General features: G+C 35.3%; 1 protein-coding gene across 20 annotated transcripts in view; it reads right to left on the bottom strand.

Annotated features, from left to right (window-relative positions):
• Nucleotides 1-21,016, bottom strand: part of SORBS2 (sorbin and SH3 domain containing 2) — a 199,721-nt gene that overhangs the window by 58,641 nt on the left and 120,064 nt on the right. For 10 of the 20 annotated variants that reach the window (XM_087936284.1, XM_087936285.1, XM_087936286.1 and 7 more), the window contains 5 exons: nucleotides 16,484-16,975; nucleotides 13,173-13,317; nucleotides 10,051-10,244; nucleotides 2,935-3,001; nucleotides 1,815-1,859 (listed from right to left, as the gene is read on the bottom strand). In XM_087936284.1, the coding sequence (XP_087792410.1) occupies nucleotides 1,815-1,859; nucleotides 2,935-3,001; nucleotides 10,051-10,244; nucleotides 13,173-13,317; nucleotides 16,484-16,975 (943 nt within the window). The remainder of the gene's footprint in view (nucleotides 1-1,814; nucleotides 1,860-2,934; nucleotides 3,002-10,050; nucleotides 10,245-13,172; nucleotides 13,318-16,483; nucleotides 16,976-21,016) is intronic. The other 10 variants (XM_087936299.1, XM_087936302.1, XM_026697903.2 and 7 more) reach the window with 4 other exon arrangements.

Here is a 21,016-nt window from a genome sequence, read left to right as displayed (position 1 = left end):
AGTCAAAGACAAAGCAAAATCATAAAGGATCTAAATATTAGTTCTAGACAGATAGAGAAAGACAAATGCAGACATAGACAAACACACAGCAGTGTGGTGTAGAGTTAAGGAATGGGGAAATGTAGTTCTGTCTTATGCATGGAAGTTGAGTGGGAGAATTTGGGTCAGTCACTCTCTTTCTCAGCTTTAGACTGACTACATGAATGACATCTGCCTAGCAACTCTTACAGGACCACTTGTGGCCCATAACTTTTAATGAAGAGGGCTTCATCCTGAAGTGAATTGATTCAACCTAATAAACACACACACACACATGCACACATTGTCCATTCAAATATGAATTGAGTAAAAGGAGCCTTCCCACCGTCCCTAGTAACCAATACTAGTTTTGGATGGAATCTAGTGGTCTTAATTCAGATCTCTCTGCCATTTTGGTATAAAATGTGACTCTCCCAGATAATGTTGATTGTTCATTTAATGGAAGAATAAGGTTGTCTATATTTTTCATCATCTCTGAAATAGGTGGTTTATAACTCATAGTGACCTCTCTTGAGCATCACAACTATGAAGATCAAGAGTATTAATACATGCATACCCTGTTGCTGGGGATAAAATTGCCCTTCTGTATCATACTGAATCTCTATGATTTGACTGGAAAGACATTTGTGCAGTATTTTTCCACACAGAGATCTCTCTTATTGAATCAGGATTAAACTTGTAAAGCAAGTGGAACTATAGGCGAGCAAGAATATATGCTATTGTGTCTAATCTTTCCCCCTTTCTCTCTGATAGTTTAGAGATAGTTTGTTAAGAACAAAGAACAGAAAAAAACAAATGCACTGATGAAAAATGAAACTTGTTTGAATTATGAGATCAGATGAAATAATTAATGATGGCCTATAAGGTTAGCTTGGCTCCAGACCAATATTCAAAATTCAAAAGGACATAAACGGATGCACATTTATATATTTGCTTGTAAAACCATGCCTTATTAATATTGTTAAAAGATAAAGCCTTCCTTGTTAGTAATCATTATTAATTAAAATTATTACCCAGGAATATCACATTAGATGAAAATTTACAACATGCAGCATAAAGTTAAAGCTGAAATGACATTTAAAATATAGGCTATGTCCTGTGGTAAAATGTTGCATCATTCTGAATCTAGGAATATCATTCACATTTCCAGTAGGCTTCCTGTTATTCATAGGAAACTTAAAATATTTTCACAATTTTTCCAATGTATTTTTACCACATTGTTCATGCTAGTGAAATGGATGGATCTATTTATGGTAGGTCCATTTTTTCCCTTAGGATATAGATTTTCTTTTGGAATCTGATGAAAATTAGACCTTTCAGTGCTCATGCTCTTTCTTCAAAGTGGGGAAGAATAATATGCCTTTCTGGGTTGCGAACATCCTTTATGTTGTGCATAGAAACCAAGCAGTACCCTTCAATGCTGCTACATTCAATGCAAGATATTATGAAAAAGTTGTTGCAGATACTATGATTTCAGACTCTGCGCTAATGAGTTACCTTACAATGTTATCCTGCATTGAAGTGTTCTCCACTCTAACATAAAAGTTGTCCAACCAATACAAATAAAAATTAATAATACATATTGGATTATTTATGAAAAGAACCATTAATTGTTGATATATGGAAATTAATGAAACAAAAACTATATTTAGAGATTCAATAGATAAAACCGGTTATGGAAGCAGAATAAAGTATGGTCCAGTGGGGTTAGATATTGTTAGAAGTTGCTGGCACTAAAAAGAAAAACTCATGTGAAAGGAAGGAATAATTCCTACCAGTATTATATGCATATGAAGTATTATACATGTCAGTGTCATCATCTACAAAAAGAAAACAAATGTTATAGCAGTGAAATATCTGTCCATTTATGCACAGCAAGGCCGTTTTAAACTCTCTCCCTTAATAAATGTTTACTATTTGTGGTGTTTATTCTCCAGTTTATTCTTGTGATATAGCACTAGACTTGTACTCACTCAGAATTCAAATTAAGATGCCACAAATGAACTCTAAAGAATATGTAGAAAGAAGCTTTAATTTCTTTCCATTAGTGAAAAAGCTAAAGTGATTGTTGCCTTGGTAAATAATAACAATGGGAATCAAGCCTTGCTAATTCCAAGGAATGCGAATGAAAATTTGCTTTATTGGGTCTTTTCAGGACACTCATATTAAGCCCCTCACTCTCTTCCTGAAAAGACCACTAAGTAGGGTTTTTTATTTAACTGGAAAAAATAGTGAACTGTGTTTAAGAAACTTACTGGATTGAAGATGTAGTACACAGACATAACATATCATAGTGCCTGGGTCTCTAAGAGACTCTAGAATAGTTCCCGTTGTCCAATCCATGCAGCAAAGGAGTGTTACTAAGAGTTCCCATTTATGTTGTGCAGTTGGAGAGGACTTAGTTAAAGGTATGAGAACTGCCTGTTCTGGAACAGCCTGTTCCTAAGCTAAGAATAGTCCTAACTCTAGTGGTTTTCCAGAAACTGTCTCTTCCAGAGGCCTTTGAGAATTGTTTATTGTTCATTGGTGCCTATATTAATCCAGTCTATAGAACAATTAGTTCTACACTCTTTTCAATGTCCTAACACATCCAGAATTATGCAAGAGCAGGCAGCTATAGAAATGGAAATTAAAATAGTACTAATAAAAATAAAGGATCAAACACAAATAAAAATGGAAAATGTTATTTATGGTTGTAGTTATTACTACAATTAATTATTGGGTATTAGTGTTTCTTTTTTATGTTTTCATTACCTATAATAATCAGCCTAATTCATCTGGATTGAGGTGGGATGAATCACATCAATAAATAAACAATAAAAGACGCATTTATAAAAAATTCTAATCTGTTAAAAGGCTACAAAAAAGGAAGCAAAAAGTAGAAATTATACATACCTGGCTTATGAACCATATGGATTTGCTTAAACATTGTCTTATACCAATCCTTTGGCCTGTCAACAGTCTAAAAACAAATTAAATTTTAAACAATTAGCAGATAATCAGTACAAAAGCCAGACTGCCAACAAAGTAGGAAACAATTTATTTAACAAATTTATATAGCTACCCAACTCACACATACTGTAAGTGATTCATGGCAGCTAACAAAAATTTTAAAATCCACCATATAATAATATATCTCGCCATAAAATATCTCGACCACCATGTCAGCAACCACAGTTAAATCAGCCACTTTATTGGCTTCATCTCCATTTGTGGTTCTCAGACTCACTGATGGAATGTATAACATGCCCTGCCTTCCTCTCCTGGGGGGCCATGTAGATGTCTTAGAGGAGAGGTGGTCCTTCAAATAGCACCCTGAATTGTAGCCAGAAGCAGATTGGCAGCCAGTGCAGCTCCCACAGAATAGGTGACACATATGCAAGTTTAGAATTGTGTAAAAGTACTCGGGCTTCATTCTGAATTAATTGAAGCTTCCAAATATTCTTCAAGGGCAGTCCCATATAGAGCATATTATAGTAGTCCAGACATAAGATGAATGGGTGATTAATAAAGCATTAGCAAAGTGGTTAATTTAGCCTCTTAACAAGTCCCCCTAAATAGTTGGCATGTTTTGCTTAGTTTTGAGTTAAAATGATGCAATATACTGATTATACACAAAATAAAAATATGGTAGGAAAGGATTCTGGTCAGATAAAATAAATAAGATGTCAATATCCATCTTCAGATTCCATTAATCTGAAGACCATTACTATCATTAGCAGTTAATCTTATTCACTGATGCATGCAATTGAGTTGCATTCTACTACATTCAACCATTAGGCATATTTTTTGTGATAAAAGACTAGATGCTACTGTTATACTATCAGAGAGTGGTAATACAAAGAAAAAGAACAGGTACTATTTGAGAGTATAACGCAATATATATATGTGACATTGAATGCTGATGATTAAACTGAAATGGTACCATTAACAGAAGCATTTTATTCTCACTAGAGTTTTTCTTCTTTGCCTGGTAACAGTCTATAATAAAGTAATCTTTTGTCAAAGTAGGAGCCTAATTTTCATTGGTCAAAAGCCCATGTTTAAAAAAACAAAACAAAACCAGAAAAGTTAGCTATAATATTTCAACATTACTTACATTTAAAAAAATCTAGATAGACCAAGTTTACTTGTTCACAAATAAATGATTGGTCATCCAGAAGAAGTCTGACAATGAAGCCAATGGACTGAATTGTACAATTAAAACATGTACAGGTAGTACTTGACATATGACAATTGATCCCAGACTTTATGCTGCTAAGTGAAACATTTGTTAAGTGAGTTTTGCCCCATTTTACGATTTTTCTTGCCATGTTTGTTAAGTGAATCACTGCAGTTGGTAAATTAGTAACAAGGTTGTAAAATGACTCTGCCTTCCCCATCGATTTTGCTTGTCAGAAGGTCGCAAAAGTGGATCACGTGACCTGGGGACACTGCAGCCATCATAAATATGAACCAGTTGTCAAGCATCCGAATGTAAATCACATGACCTTGGCGATGCTGCAACGGTCATCAATGTGAAAAATGGTCACAAGTCACTTTTTTCAGTGATGTTGTAAATGAACTGTTGTAACTATAACTGTTGCAAGTCTACCTGTATATATAAAACCTGATTTTATTCTATTAAATGCAATATAGATAAAAACTGTTTTTAGTCCAATATGAAAAGAAACAGAGAAGTGGCAGAGAACATAAATTCAGAGACAGTGCCAGCAATACTGCTTTTTAAAACTTATAGTAAGGAAAGCATATTATTGCTGCAGATGGTCTCAACACTAGAGTTTAAGTAACACCTAATTTTCTCCTAAACAGAGTACATAACTGGCAATAATACACATGGATTTTTCATATTTTCTAAATGGACATTAGTGTCATGGCCCTGTTGCAGCCTGGGTCCGAGAAGAAGGAGGAGATGAAGCCGGTGCTGACGGAGGAGGATGGTGTGGCCTTGCTGGCCCTGGAAGAACAACCAGAGGAGCAGGATGAGGCAGGTCCCTTGATGCTTGGAAGTGTTGCCAGGGTTGGAGAGAGGGCACAAGATGACCAAGAGAGGAGGAGAAGGAAAGAGTAAGCAATGGAGCAGAGGAGCGCCAGTGCTCCAGAGAAGAACAATTGTCTCCCCCACCCGACCCTCAAGCATGGAGAATGGAGAGGAGGCAGGACAAGCGCAGGGCAAACAGACGACTTGGGAGGAGAATGCCCCACCCTTCATCACAAAGCTCACCTGGGGAATAAGATTTAAAGAGATGTGTTGGGAACAAACATTGCCTTTTTCCAGCCACACTTGCAGTTACCAACTTTGCCAAACCTTGTTTTGCCTGGCTTCGACTTGCCTTGGTTTGCCTAGCCTGGCTGTGGGCAAGTAATCAGCGACACAGCTCTGCTTTGGGTTGTGCTACAGCCCCCTTTGTGCAATGAAGACTCTCTGGAACCAAGTTTCCAGAACTTTGTCTGCTCTGAGAACTGGCTGCTCCTCTGGACTCAGAGTAGCCAGGAACTAGTGGAGGTGCGTGTGTGTGCTTGGAGCATTGCTCTTGGATTTACAGTGAACTGTGGGAATTTTGGGGGGAAAATTGGATCAATAAGAGGGAGTTAAGCTTCACTCTGGCTGTATTGCTTTCATGCCCAGCCCTGGGTCATCACAATTATTTTTCACACAGCCAGTTCTTTAAAATTATGGATACAAAAGTAATACAAAGGATTGGCCCATCATTTCTTATCCAGCTCCTTTCTAATGTGCTTTCTCAGCGGGGAAATTCCCAGGCAGGATTTTGGAAGTGGAAAGGCCTATCATAACGCTAGAGAAAGACATACTCCCAGAAAGACATCTTCTCATCTGCAAGGGACGTGGTGGCTCTGTAGTTAGAATGGAGCTTTTATGATCAGCAAGCAAGATTTGAGAACAACATACTGCATGGAGAAGTGAGTTCCCCCCATTCACTCTAGCTCCTGCCCACCTAGCACTTTGAAAGCATGTAAAAAATGAGCGTAGATAAATAGGTACCCGTTTGATGGGAACCCACATGGAGAAAGAAGAGTCCCCATTGGGTGTCCCCCAGGTAAGAGTGACATCACCAGCTAATACCTCTCAAACTTGGCTGCCAAACATCTACTGTCTTCGAAGCTGTAGTCTCCTGGCTATCTGTACATTACCATACGCTAAACAATAAATAATAATCACCTTGTTTTCTCCTGTTCTGCTGCAAGACAGGAGCTGGTGCTTAACAAGTACTTATCAGGCTTTGATTACCAAGCAGACTGTATGCCTGCATAATTTTGCTTTCTCTGTGCAAGAGAAATACAATAATAACACCTGCCTAGAATTTAATAAACACACATAAACATTTCTCGGAAAGCATGTATTGAAACCAAACTATATCCATATCCTTATTATTTAATGCCCATAATCTTCTTGAAAGTTTATCAGCTTTTCTTTCAAAGTTCATCAGGGCAAGGCAAAATTACAACAAACAAGAGCAAAACAACAAAAGGCTACTGCTAGCAAGTGTAGTTTTAAGAAAACACACCTTGTAAAATATTGTGTTTGGAAACACACCCATATCTTCTCTTAAACACATGCTAATAGATGGTTAATGGTGGTTAAAAATTGTAACTTCCAAAATATTGGATGGTTTAATTCAGAGTTTCATTGGATAGATCATTTGATTAATAAAAACAAGTAAACAAATGCAAAACCATGTATAACTAGCATCACCAGAAATGATACAACGTTATCTTGTAATATGATGTACATATGCCACACCTATGCCTCTATACTCTTCCTAGGAACAGATTAATCATCAAACATAATGAAACATATACAGGACATAATTTTATTAAATGGAAATCATGCATGTATCTGTTCTATATACCTCGCTATTAGCTATTCTATATATCTCACTATTTGACACTGTGCTTTGAAAATGCACTCTAATATTTTTATTTACAAAAGCTTCTACATCGGAAATGATTTATTCATACATTCTACTATCTAATTCTACACTTTTACTATGTAATAAGAAATCTAGAAATTATATTCCAATAAAAATATCTTTATACACATAGAGTAGCTTATATTGTACTCAGGTTATATTTTAATATTTACACTGTTTTGGATCCCAAAAATACAGAAATAAAATTATATAAAGTCCATATATATGAAAATTTCAAAGGGCCAATATTTTCTATAGCTAGCATGTTGGAATCTGTATTTTCCAAAACGGCTTCCAAGATATAATAGATATTCTCATACTTTGTAGTACTTTCACTGGGCAATTACTCACAAGTCAACAAGACAATTCTTATATTGGATTTTTAAAGTAGGATTTAACATAACTGCTAAAATTACTCAACCTATAATATTTTATTTCCATCCTCCAGAGGCTAATAGGGTGCTGGGCTGCTTAAAATCTTGGAAAGTGATCAGAAGTCCTAAATGGGTAGACATTACATCTTACAAAAATGTCTTGGCTGAAAGATACTTTTGTTCAGCAAAGGGCACAATATACAGTAGTCAACTCTGCTACAGTACTAAAACTTCCCTTTCTTGCAGCTAACTTTTACTTGATGAAGCCAAAACTTTTAATTTCATAATTTATTGCAGTAATCAACATGCTTAAAATGTGGTTTCTTTTCATTTAGTGTTCTGCCTTTGGGCAAAGATACCAAACAATAAATATGCATGATTATGAAGTGCACCATACTATGTTTGTCCACATGAAATGAACAGATAAATTACTTTAGGCATTCAAATTATTAGAAAGTCTAGGCCAAGATTGTTGAGACCCTCCGAGCTTTGTTTTTATCCACTAATTCTAGTTCAAAAAACACATGGGTACTCCTGTAACTGTGAAAATCAGTAGATGAATAAGAAATTGAAACAAATGCCATTATTTCAAATGTAATAACTGTAATTCTTAATTAACTGTTTAGTACTTAGGGCTTGTAAGTTTTCTTATCACTGGTACTTCTAGTAATAATAAGTCACATGAAGTTGGAGAAATCATGAAGCTATTTCAGTGCCAGATACCAATACCCTAAGCATCTTCAGATATAATTTTCTTTTATACCAAACCTGGAATCTGAGATTCTTGGAATGAATGAAGAAAGGCTATAGGTAAATCCTGGTTAGCTGGAAGGTATAGTCATTGTGGCAATTAGCAAAAACAACGTCCACATCAATTAAGGGCCGCTGTCAAAGTTACTTTTAAAATAGCAAAGAACTCTTTGTCATCGAAGTACACTATAAGAATGATAAAAAGTATATTAATTTCCCAGCAGAGGAGGTTGTTTATCATAACTGAACTTGAACAGAATACTGCATACATATTTAATGAAAGGGACACATAGAACAGAAAACACATTTTATTTTAAAATGATTTTTTTCTATTTTTGAGCGCATTGGAACAACTTCCAGATTCGTTTAGATTGCAGCAGTTATCCATTAGTTTAGCTATTTATTCATACATTTTATCAATCCACCTTTTTCTACCAAGCTGAACTTGCACTATATTTATCTAAGATACATTTTAAAATGATAAATACATTAAACTTTGTTTAAGTTAAGTGACATAGTTGCAAATAAATATAAATTATCTACTGCAACTGAAACACTCTGGTATTGCATATTCACTTTATCCATTTTAAGGTGAATTTATGTGTATTCATTTTTTAAAAAATGTAAACAGATCAAAATTGTGCATGAGGTATAATGCTTTAGGAGTTCTCATCTGCAGTTATACTGAGATATAAAAAATCTACTTCCAAGCACATTTCTCCAAGAATAACCTCACAAAATCTAGAAGAGTGACTTCTGAACAAATTTACATAGAATTGAAGAGAACATCATAAAACATCTAAACAACGGGCACAATGTTTTTCAAAATGCCAACCAAAATGAGATATTATTACAAACGTTAGATAACCAAGACAATTTGATTTGAAAGATTTTAATATATAGCTAGCTATGTGTCAAGTCCATTAGATACCAATTGGAATAATTTAATTCATATGTCAATACAAATAACCATTCTATATAATCAAACTGTAGCTTCAAAAAATCACAATGATCTCTTATATATCCTTAAAGAAATCATACTTAAGAGAAGCAAGGATTTAATTCCCACCATTTTCTGTTTTTAAAACATATCTTACCTGATCAAAACTTCTCCATCCATTCCCTCCTCCCTTTTGCCCGCCCCCAACTTAATCTCTACTGGAACCATTGGTAGACAAGCTACTCCCACTGCTTTCGTAGCGCGGCTGTCGTTCAAAGAGTCACCTGAAATCTGAAAGGCTTTGCTGCTTTCATTCCTGCTCCTCCTTGTTCTTTTATCCCTTTCGTTGAGAAGATTGGCAAACTGTTCCTTCTACCAGTTGCAGCAGCTACTGCTGCTGCCTGTCCCAGACGAAAAGGGTTGCTGGAGCAGCAGTGTGGAAAAAATGCTTCAGCCTAACTAAAAACAAAACACTTCACTGTGGCATCCTAGAAGCACTCAAGCACTGACTAGTGGCAAGTGTTCAACATTGACCTGAAAATGTATTTTCCTCTCTGCTTCATTCCATGTCAGCAAAGGAGAGAGTCCAGTTCCGTTCCGTGCTTCCCAGCGCTGCAGCTAAGTCAGAGACTGTTTAGCAGGAGGTTGTTTACATTCTTTCATTCATTTGATTTCTCTTCACTCATAAACGCAAGGGGTGACAGGATATGTAAGAGCATCTTGATAAAAGTGGCAGTAAATGCCAAACTTTGAACAAGTTGAACAAGTTTTAAAAGAGGTTGGAAAAATGGAGCAAACAAATTTTTTTTCTAACAATGGTGTAGTGGAGATGCAAATAAATTAAAACAGGGCTTTTCTGGTATACCTGTCTCTTTCCCACCCCCCCAGTGACTCTGATTGTGCATATTTCACTTCATGTTATATAAAGCCAAGAAGAATGTGAAAAAGCCATCATCAACAAGACATTCATTGTATGAAGTGCACACGCACGCACACACACACACACATTTCCTACCGTTCTAATTGCCGTTGGAATTCCTGATTCATCAACTGGCCCAATTCCTGCATAATGTGGTGCTTTAATGACTGTGACTTTCTTTTCTTCCTCTGAAGTCCTACAGATTGGTATGGTGGTGGTGGTGGTCGTGCTGCTGCTGCTGTCACCGCCACCAACAGAATGTGCATGCTGTGAGTACATCTCTGTGGATTCTACAAAGATAACATAAGGCTGTACAACTGTAGAACTGGCCTGCTTTCCCTGCATATTTGAAAATGCATTTTCACACGGCAAACAGATACAGATAGATGATCTTCTCTGTGCTACTGCATGGAAAGCAGCACAAGAACATAGCAGACCTTAGCTGTCCAGGTCTTTTGCTTCAGAGGCTGGAAGGCTTCTACAAATCAGAGCAGATGATTTGAGCTGCAAATATCAGGATGACCACCAGGTAGCAACAAAGAGATAATCTTGTGAGACTATCTTGTGGCCATCCAGATTTTTGCAGCCTGAAACTGGTAACCTTAAGTTCACAACACCACTAGTTTATTTCATCATAAAACACAATTGGCTCAGTTCTAATCCATAAATCACTGTTTACAAATCATAATGGTTAGACGTAGCAATAATTCTGGACCAATGGAAATTTGAATAGTAGGAAGGGGAAGACATTTTGTAATTATAAAGTCAAAATAATGAAAGTTTACTTTGAACAGAAATCTCAACAGGCAGAGCAGTTGCTACTAAGGGTTCTTGCAAATAGTTTAAATGTATTTATTTAGTTAGTTATCACATTATTGAAATTAAACACATTTCCCTCACAGGGGGACTCTTGGCAAGTAAAAAATAATAAATCCCTCCCTCTCTTTATATCTCACTAATTTTTTAAAAATACAAAATTAAATCTGAGTTACATATTCCCACAGACAATTTTCAAAATTGCAGAATAGATTTGATCAAAGGCAAAATGTCAACATTCTCATTTTACAGATGACTAAAACTAAAGACCTATCAGCACAGAAACAGCCATGGCAGTATACTGTTAATGTTCAGATTTAATTGTACTATTCTTATTCAATTTTTGAAATCTGAGTATCTTGTTGATCTACGGCAACATCACTTGTAGTTCTAAAGAAAACCCAATCTATTTATCTGATTTGAAGTATGTAATATTTAATTAATGTTTATAGTTGAACTATTAAATCAATAGTAAGGCTATTAATACATGGCATCAGATCTTTTGTTTATTAAAATTTGCAATCTATAAATAAGATAGCTAGGAGCATATATGGTAAAGCATTTTAGATTTAGCATGGATAAAATATCTAGATATCTGGGCTTTTTTCCAAATATGCATAATACTAAATTTAGAGAAAAAAAGGAATGTGTTTCTACAGCCCAAAAATAGCAAAAACTGTCTGCATTCACCATAAGAGCTTAAGGCATTAACCACACATAACATCAAATGTATAAATTCAATTAATCTATAGACTTTTAAAAATGTAAATATAATCTGTAGGGATATAGAAAAGGCATTTTCAGAAGCTGAAGAAAGAATTTAATCCTTTGCTTTATCATAACTGTAGCAAAACAATAACAACTCAGAAATCCTGTTCGTTACAGGAAGTTATTTAGAAACCTTTCATTACATCTGTACTATATTTTGACATACATCTCTAAATATATATATTCAAATGTTTTTTGTCATATTTAAAGCTCTAAATTATAATGCATAAAAGGGAGGAGCAGATTGAAAATACAAAAAAAAAATCAAAAGGCACGAGGACCTCAAATCTAACCATGAAGGTTCAGTGAGGTACAGTAGAATATGGATTTAGAGGATAAGAACTGACAGTTGAATGGAAGACAACATGGATTCTAGCAGGTGAAGCAGAAAGAGGTAGAAAAAAAAAATCTCTTTGGCCATGTTCTCATTTGTGCACTCACAACACAAGCATGCCTTCCTCACTTTTTTCAAAATATCAAAATATTTTCTCCCTTCTCTGACTCAAATTGAAGGACAGAATCAAGGTATATAAATCAGATAAATTTTGTCACCAAAGGCTTTGGAAATAAGAGAGATGAATGACAATGACTGAGAACAATGGCAGTAAGCAAGATTGGAATTGCTACATTTTATGCTTGTTTGATTTTCTGCTGACATAGGGAAGGGGAAAGAACATTTTAATTTATCAGTGGTAAATTAATGACCCAAAGTATCAGTAAACTGGACTGTTTTTAAATGTTCCCAGGAATGAAAGGAATGTAAATGTTTATGAACAAACCTGATTTTTTGTTGAAAGCTGTTCCGGATAACACCTAATAGATTGCATATCCCCCCCCTCCCCCCCCCCCCCCAAATGGATTTTAAAAAGAAGAAAACACAATCATTATGATAAAGACTGGGGATAGAGAACAGCAATAGATGGAAGGGAATAGTAAAAGAAAATTCTGTAGGCCAGTATTCAATAGAATGAAATTTCTAGAAATGCAAATGTACATAGTTCATATTACAGTATTTTGTGGCATGGACTCAGCAGCTTTACTTAAACAATCTACAATATGCTGCACTTGATTTAAGTTCAGCTTTATAAAGAAATATTTAATCCAATGGAAATAATTAATTTCAACAATTAAAAAACAACGATTGGACAACAATTGTCATAAATTCATAAAGGATACATGGACCTAGAATCTTCAATTTACACTGTGGTGGCATGGTACAGTATGATATATTTAAAAGTTTCACAAAAGTGCACTTTCACTCTCACTGACCAAATTTACATATTTTTCATTCCAAATGATCTAGATAGTCTTTCTTTCCAGGAATTTTTGTCGAACAATATTATGGCTGCCAGAAAAACCTGCTGTCAAATTTTCTGTTCAGAAGGCTAATATTATTAAGTCATTTGGAAGCTAAGAAAAAAGTGGCAGTGTGTGGGTTTTTTCTGCTACCATTATCAGTATGTGCAATGACAAAATAGCAACAAGAGCTGGAACCTATTTTGAGAAAACTGAATTATGAAGCACTCTGTGTGGTGGAATTCTGGTATAATTTCAATTTACATTCTTATTAATCAAGTGAATAATGCTTATGGATTTAAAGAAAGCTGTCATTTTTATTTGCATTCCAAACTCACCCATTGTCCTGCTCTGTTGCAGGAGAGAGGAGCTTGAAGTGAATGAGACTGGTGGAGAGTATGCCAAGGAAGGGGAGAAAGGCCTTTGAAAGTAACTCATTGGGCTGGTTGCCAAGCTAGAATTCCCATTCACTGTTATCTGAGCCTGAGAGGAAAGAAACAAAACAAAAACAAAATCCCAAAATCACATCCAGTCATATGCAATAAACCTCTGAAGTTGGAAATCCACCATCAACATAAAAGATGAAGGAGAGAATGCCAAAATTCATAACAATAGCCAGTTTTCCAGTCTTTAACTACAATTCATAATCATTCCTAGAATTATGGGGAAATTAGTTTGTTATATGTGGAGACCTACTTTTTATTAAAAGCTATTACATAGGATTTAGATCTCTCTTTGCTTTTATCCTAGAGCAAGAATTGTGCAAAAGTCTGGTCTGAGAGAGACCAACTAGCTCTTAGTTTCTCAGTAAGTTTCTATGGCTGAGAACAGGTTCTCAGAACCTAGACCTTCTCAGTTTTAATATTCCTTAATCACAGCATTATATTAGGTTTCACAAAGGCCTCAGTTAAAGTAGCATTTGAACAACTGCTTACAAAATGAACGGGCTCATCAAAATTGTTCCCTCCATTCCCCTAAAGATCTAATTTTTGTTTTCCCTATACCTGACTCTTACTAGTATTCATTTGGAGTCCTCCAACCCAAAATATCCAAAGAAAATAACCAAATTTCTTTCAAGTGACAAAAATTAGTGACCATTGATATCAGTGAACAATATGTACCTTTTTGTAAGAATTTATACACTGCCTGCTGAATTCTGTCAATATTTCTACCATTTTCTTTTAAAAGAGGACCATCCTTTTAGATATGCTTTCGTTAATTATGATTACACTGCTGCAACTTTTTCAACATTAATTGGTTACTTTAAAAAAAAAATCCAAACAAACTTTGGGTCTCAAAATCCTTTTAAAAATCAGGAAGAACTGAAGGAAGATTACTTTGAGTGATGAGTCACTTTGCTCTATCTGTGTGGATGGAACTGAACTTGTACTATGGTGCATGATAAAGATGAATTACAGCAGGTATACAGGTATTTAAATGTTCCAATGTAAATATACTTCATTGGAAGCAATTCTCTCTACTCTCAGCTATTCTGGTAAATGATAGGTGTTTTTTCTACAAATACTGGGCTAACTGAAAAATTTTCAAGGATCCATATCATGGTTAATACTGTTTTAATTTTTGATGGGTCATTTAAAATGTAAACTTCTGTCATTTGTAATAATGTGTTTTATTAAGTAGAATATTTGTCATTGTCAAAAACAGGATGCTGGCCATGACATCTTTCTGTTTTGTATATTATTATTATAAATCTATTTGCTGCATTGCAACATAAACAGGAACCGCTTTGATCGAACCAGCATATTGACTTTCTCACTTTATCCTGCAGATTCCTGTTTAGGCACTAGTTTATACCAGACACACAGCTGTCATCTATAAAATACACAGAACGCTTGCAAGTTATAGGAATAGATCCTATGCTCAAGTTGCTGTTCTAACCTGGTAACAAATTTTATTTACTCATTTATTGGATATATGTCTCATCTTTTTCTTAGTTTGATGATAGCATAAATGTGTTTATCACCCATTTAGGATTTGTTTGCTTTTATGTAAGAATTTGGGCTTAGTCTATTATCTTCCTTCATTTTTAAATATATAATTAAAGAACTCACATGCACTGCAGAAATTGAATTGTAAAATTATACTTTATTTCTCTGTCTCTTTCTCTTTCTGAACACACACATATGCACACACACACAAGCACACATACAAAGGCCAGTGTTAGTTTAGGGGAGAAATTTGATTTAGAATCAATTTTATGCAGTCAGCGATTACAGGTAATAGTTGTGCTCTTCAAATATTTTAAATTCCGTTGTAAGGGCATATACAGATTTTTCATTTTTTTCTCATTTGTTTGTAACTTGCCTAAAGATTCTGTTCATATAGCTAGCATCATGCTGTAGACTTGCTTATATTCTAAACACTATTCGTCTTTAATATGAGGGACTGAAGAATTATAACCAGTAGATTTATTCAGGATAGTTGAAGCAATTGGAACAAGGGTGTGTTCAGGTGAAAATATGACACTGAAATGTATACAGCAATGATAAACTTTTCATGCTCATTCTACGCAGAGCCCACCTGACAAGAGGCCCAATTGATATTCCCACCTCCCCCTTTTTGCATCACCTATTGCTCCTTTTTAGACAAAGCCAATCTTGCAAACATTAATGCCCTGAAGGAAGAGGCAAGCCAAGATGATCAAGTTTGTACCTGCAGTTGGTGAGGAAGAGAGTTGGGTGTGGGAGGAAATGAGAAACCAAGATACTTTGGTTTTTGGAGTGGGATGAGGAATCCAGAAGATATGGGATGTGGGAAGAGTTCCCATCAATAGAAAACTAACACACACAGCTCAAAACCATAATTGCAGTAATTTTCTGAATCAGGTTCCAAGCAGATTAATTTTGGAAGCTAATCAGCTCAGAATTACAAGATGAAAAAATTACAAACTGAACATGTTTGTACAGGTGTGCATGTGCAATTTAAGCTTCCATCACATTTCTATTACAATCAAAATTCAATCTTTGCAAACTGCAAATTGGAACGAGATAGCACACCAGTGACAGAAGGTAACTTTATGCATTTCCCAGGTAGAAAAAGACATTTGAATAGCATTTGCAACAGTTGACATCAGGACCCATTAGCATTCCCCAGAGTACACAAAGTGGACAAAACTGTTGTTTTTGTCTTTTTTTGCGCTGAGATGTTTGGAAGATTGAGAGGCCAAATGGGCGCCCTAAACTTTCATCCTTTAGTATTACCCCCAAATAGGAATGGTTTTCTCAAAATAGTGCCTTGATGCCTTTTCACACCTCCTTCAACCTCAACACACAGAAAAAAATCCTGTTGAACACTTCAGTAACATCCAGTCTACTTCACTGGCCTTCCCTTTGCAAGTTGTCAATCAAGATACAAAGTGCAACCTCCTAGTTCTAATTCACGAGATAAAGAAACAACTGTTTTCTATTCCACTAATATTGTAAAAATCATCATTTTGGAATATTGAAATTATGTTCCTCCCACTGTATTCCTTATTGCATGGAAAAAGTTCAAAATATTTACAGAACAAGGTATCACCAATAATCAGCATACCAATTAATTAAATGAGGTGACAAACCAAAGCTAGCTTCTTTTCCACTTTGACAGTACGGTTGAACAGAATGGAAGAGAAAAAAGGAAGGATAATTACATGAGAGCTGGCAGCAGTGGAGGTTAAGGTGGTGCCATCAGACGCAGCAGACGTCTGGCTCAAGGTTGGGGAAGGTGTTTCAGAACAGTCAGTAGTATAGTTACAGCTCTGTAGCTCATCTAGCATGGCAGCGGAGAACTCGCTCACTGGCTGAGAGGAGAACTCACTCATGGCTGACACAATAGAGTCAGTTTCAGTCTTGTGGAGCAGAGTGTCAGTTACAAGGAAGGGGTACGTATAGGAGAACGGTGAAAGGGCTGGGGTTCTATAAATGTGTGACGGCCAGAAATCATCACATGGTGGTAAAGGAAATGATGTTGCATGGGTGCCACTGTCAGGTGAGAGAGAGGGCTGGTGAACCGGAACCATGGGAAGAGGAGGAGGAGGAAATGGTGGTGAGGGAGGCAACGGTGCAGCTTCAGCTGATATTTGTCTGTGTGTCTGGGAAGCATTTACCTCCATCACATTGGCAGTCACTTTCTGGTTTCCGAGCTGAATTTTGAGAAAAAAACAAACAATCAAAACATAAGAAAACATATTACTAAAATTGATTTTTAAAAATGTTTTCCTTTAGTTGTGTTCAAGAGTATACAAAAAGGAAAAAAAGGCACACACTCTGTGTGTGGCTTTTTCCAAGCTTTGAAAATAAAAATCAGATAGAAAAGAAAATAAAGTTTATTTTAGATGGAAAACAAACTAAGTGAATTTGTCAAGCAGTAATAGAAGCAACGCCAGAAACTACAGTGTACTGAATAAACATTTATATTAATTTCCTAAGCTTATATTGTTTGAGGTTTTATTTAAATTAAGTCTAAGCTTATCACTAAAGTTAGAGGGACTTTAAAAAAGACACACAATTGCACCTCCTTTTTAATAGAAATAAACAAGCCCCAGTTCTTACAGGACTCCTGTACAATGGTTTCAAGGCATGAAAACAATGGACTGTACACTAGGTGTGTACAAATTACATGCCATTCTTATAGACTCAATGGCAAAAAGGATCATGATACTCATCCCTTTCATGTATAGGAGAAGTTTATGCCATGAAGAAGAAATAAGACTGTGCCATTGATAGTGGTCTCCTGACATTTGAATCTGGATAAATGGGAGAAAAAAAACTGTATACACCTATACAGGTTTCTCCAAATTCCATCTCAATAACTGGATGAGGGTTGTGGAGGCAAGAAAAGGCTGCTTGTAACACTAGGGGCAAAATGAAACCCCCTGATTTCACTCCCCCTTCAACTCATGAAAGTTTTCACTAAATAATCAATAAAGACAAATGGATTTACTGCTTATTAAGACTACATGGAAGGAGATAACATGGAACAAGCCGTTTCCACTAGCTTAACGTTTTCTCATAGATATCTTTTCCATTATTAAAATATAAATCATTTGGAAGTGTAGATTCCCAAGAGCAAAAGCCCCAATCCTAAATTTCATGCTCAACTCATATATATTTTTGTATGAGCCTAAGACTCCTGAAGTCTAAATGGCTTGACTCAAAATCAACTTTTATTGGATAGATGTGTGTGTAATATTAATATCATGGAAGAAAAGGCTATATAAGTGCATAATAGAAAAATTACTTTTGTAATTGAGTCATTAGTAATTGCTCTAGTAAACAATTATTAGAAAAGGGATCTAATTTCTACATGAAGAAATTCCCTTTCTAAAGGAAATGATTCTTTGGGAAAGAGATGGAAAACAGGGATGAGGGACCTTTTGACTTTGTCTTCTTCTCTGAAGAAATTGCTAGGGAAGATCTATCCATATTTAATTAGCATATGATTACAGGGCTTACTATACATACATTTGACTCATCAAAATAATTATACTTCACTGTGTATGTGTTTTTTATATACACTCTGTTTTGTCTAAGGAAAGTGTAGAGAATTTTAGAAGCCAATATTGAACTGGAAAGGTGCAATGAAGAATCCTAATGATATAAACCATGATTATAATAAAGGCCTATAATTTACATAATGTAATTAAATAATAGATATTATAGTGGGAATAAATAAACAAACTGGCACCTTGATATTAATTTTTTATTCTCAGAGTCTGTACTAAGGAAATACATACAGTGGCAGGTGAAGGACCCCTTGGTAGATGCCATCAGCAAGAATATGTTTAGTTATTATTTACACACTATGAATCATACATAGATAGGAAACTGCTTTTGATTTTCTGTTATAACGTGTTCTCCAAATTTAGGAACTGTTAGATTGTTTCAAGAAATACAAGCTTTTATATATAATAATGTTTTATAAAATCAACAAATACATATTCTCATAGAAATGGTGAATGGACAGCAAAGATATCATTTAGTATTAACACAAATGTAGCTTTCCTCAACACCTGAAGTGGTAAAAGAGGAAATAAAGAACACAAATGTAACTGAGATGCCATACTCCAGAGATGGGAAAGCTATGACCTTATTATATTACTAATTACAATTCCCCATATTCTAAAACCTCTTATACCTATGGTGGCTGGGCTGGATAGGAATTGTAGTTCAGCAACATCTAGATGGGTACCGCTGTCATAGCTGGTGATGAAAGTAACAGCATGCTGGTTTGCATGATAATCTCTAGATTAGAGGCCCCAGCTTGTATAACATAACATCACATGCACATGCTTAGATTAAAGCTAGCCATTGGTAGGACTTGTCCTTATTAAAAGAGTGCTACACGAAGCATGGGTTTAACAAAGATTATTAACTTAAACTAAATCAACTCTATCTTACTAAAATGTTATTTGGAATAAAGAAACCTTGACTGATGAAAGCCAAAATGGATGTAGAGGTGAACATCTATTGGCCTCTCTGGGGATGAACATATGGAAGAGGGAGACTGGAATACAAGAGGAAACAATGGAAGAAATTAAGGGGAATCAGGTAATAGATTTGAGTGGTAATCTGATTTTATGGAATGTTCATGAATTCGTGCAAGGAAACGGAGATGTAAATTTAATTATGAATAGAAGGACTGAAATGCATATCATAAAGTATAAACTGATATCATCTTGGTTGTTAGGATGCAATAAAATCTATAGTCTATAATCTCAGACTGTGATTATAGTTGCTTATCCAGTAAATATTTATAATGGAAGAACAAAATATGAATGTGCAATTATGCAGCATTCTGAACAAATATGATCCAGGAGAAAACTATTTGTTAGGTGAAATGAACTGATGAGTGGGAATGAGACAACAGAGGAAAATTGTAGGAAATTCCTAAATGAATGAAAAATGTCAAGTGAGTAATTTTTATTTAAAAAGTGTTTTAAGAATATATATACTCATATGTATACACCACAAGGAATTGATACAAATTTTAAATGATTGATGTAATACTTTATGATGAACAACTGAAAGAAATGAAGGATACAAGGGTGATGAATTGTTTTGATTGTGGGATAGATACAAGGAAAGGAGTGAAAGGAATAGTGAAAGAAACAAGACTGAAACTACAGGAACAGGAAAGAAAAAGTCATGTAAACTAGAAACAGGTTAATCTTTATCATTCCATGATGAATGGAAAATTGACATAAGGAAAGATGCCTCTTGCTTTGGTTAGGGGGCTGGTCTAGAAAATCTCACAGTCCCTCTAACTGATATCCGAATCCTATGGTTTGATGAAAGACAATCTTAACTGGGCTCTTTTATTTATCCCCTTCCTAATAAACCATGTCTGATTTGGGGAGATACAGGCCAGGTATCCTGATTTGGACAATAAAATGATAGTTACCCCAGCATCAATTCCTGCTTGTTGTTTTGTCCCTTCAGTGCACAGAAGGAACAGAGTGGAAGGAATTAAGTAATGTGCATTTGCTCATATAAACTGAAATCCTTGGAAATTCTGATTTATTGTGGCTTGTGATTTGTTTACATTTTCAGGTTACATGAAAAAAGCATTCAGCATACTGTTAATGTTTTTATAATATATTTCTATAGATTTCCTGAGACATAATCTCAGCAGGTGGCAGCACCTAGCAGATCTTAACATTGGGAAACTGAACAGGGCTGGATCTGATTTTTGTCTGATTGTAAGACCTTCAAGAAATATTATACTGGGGCTGTGGGTTAGATTGTCTGGGAAGCTGATCAAATATATTGAAATAGGCAGTAATAGCTCACTATCATATTATTTTGAATAAAACTATCCCTTAAGTTCTCAGAAGATTTCAAAGGATTAATAAACATGACATAATCTGATGGCAGTTAGTTAGGAATTTCTTTTGTGTTTCCAATTTATCTCCTACCCTCTCTGTGAGGAGGGGGCTGCAAATTTCATGAAAGTTCCTTCCTGTTAACTTCCCAGATATATACTTTTTCTCCTTGAAAAGAATGTAGGTAACTAGAAGGTAGGCTTTTAGTTGTCCTCTGTTTCTTACAAAAAGCTTGTTTTGATTAGTGTTATAAAGAGATACTTCAACTTTCTTTGCTCAGTTTAGATTCTAACTCTCTGGGAATACAAATGACTTCCTACAATAGAATGTTCAAAACATTATGAAGTTTATTACTTCTTA

Source organism: Pseudonaja textilis, chromosome 6, assembly GCF_049901715.1.
Source record: "Pseudonaja textilis isolate UNSWEBS1 chromosome 6, rPseTex1.2, whole genome shotgun sequence".
NCBI classification, from domain to species: domain Eukaryota; kingdom Metazoa; phylum Chordata; class Lepidosauria; order Squamata; family Elapidae; genus Pseudonaja; species Pseudonaja textilis.
This window is presented reverse-complemented; position numbering and strand designations above follow the sequence as displayed.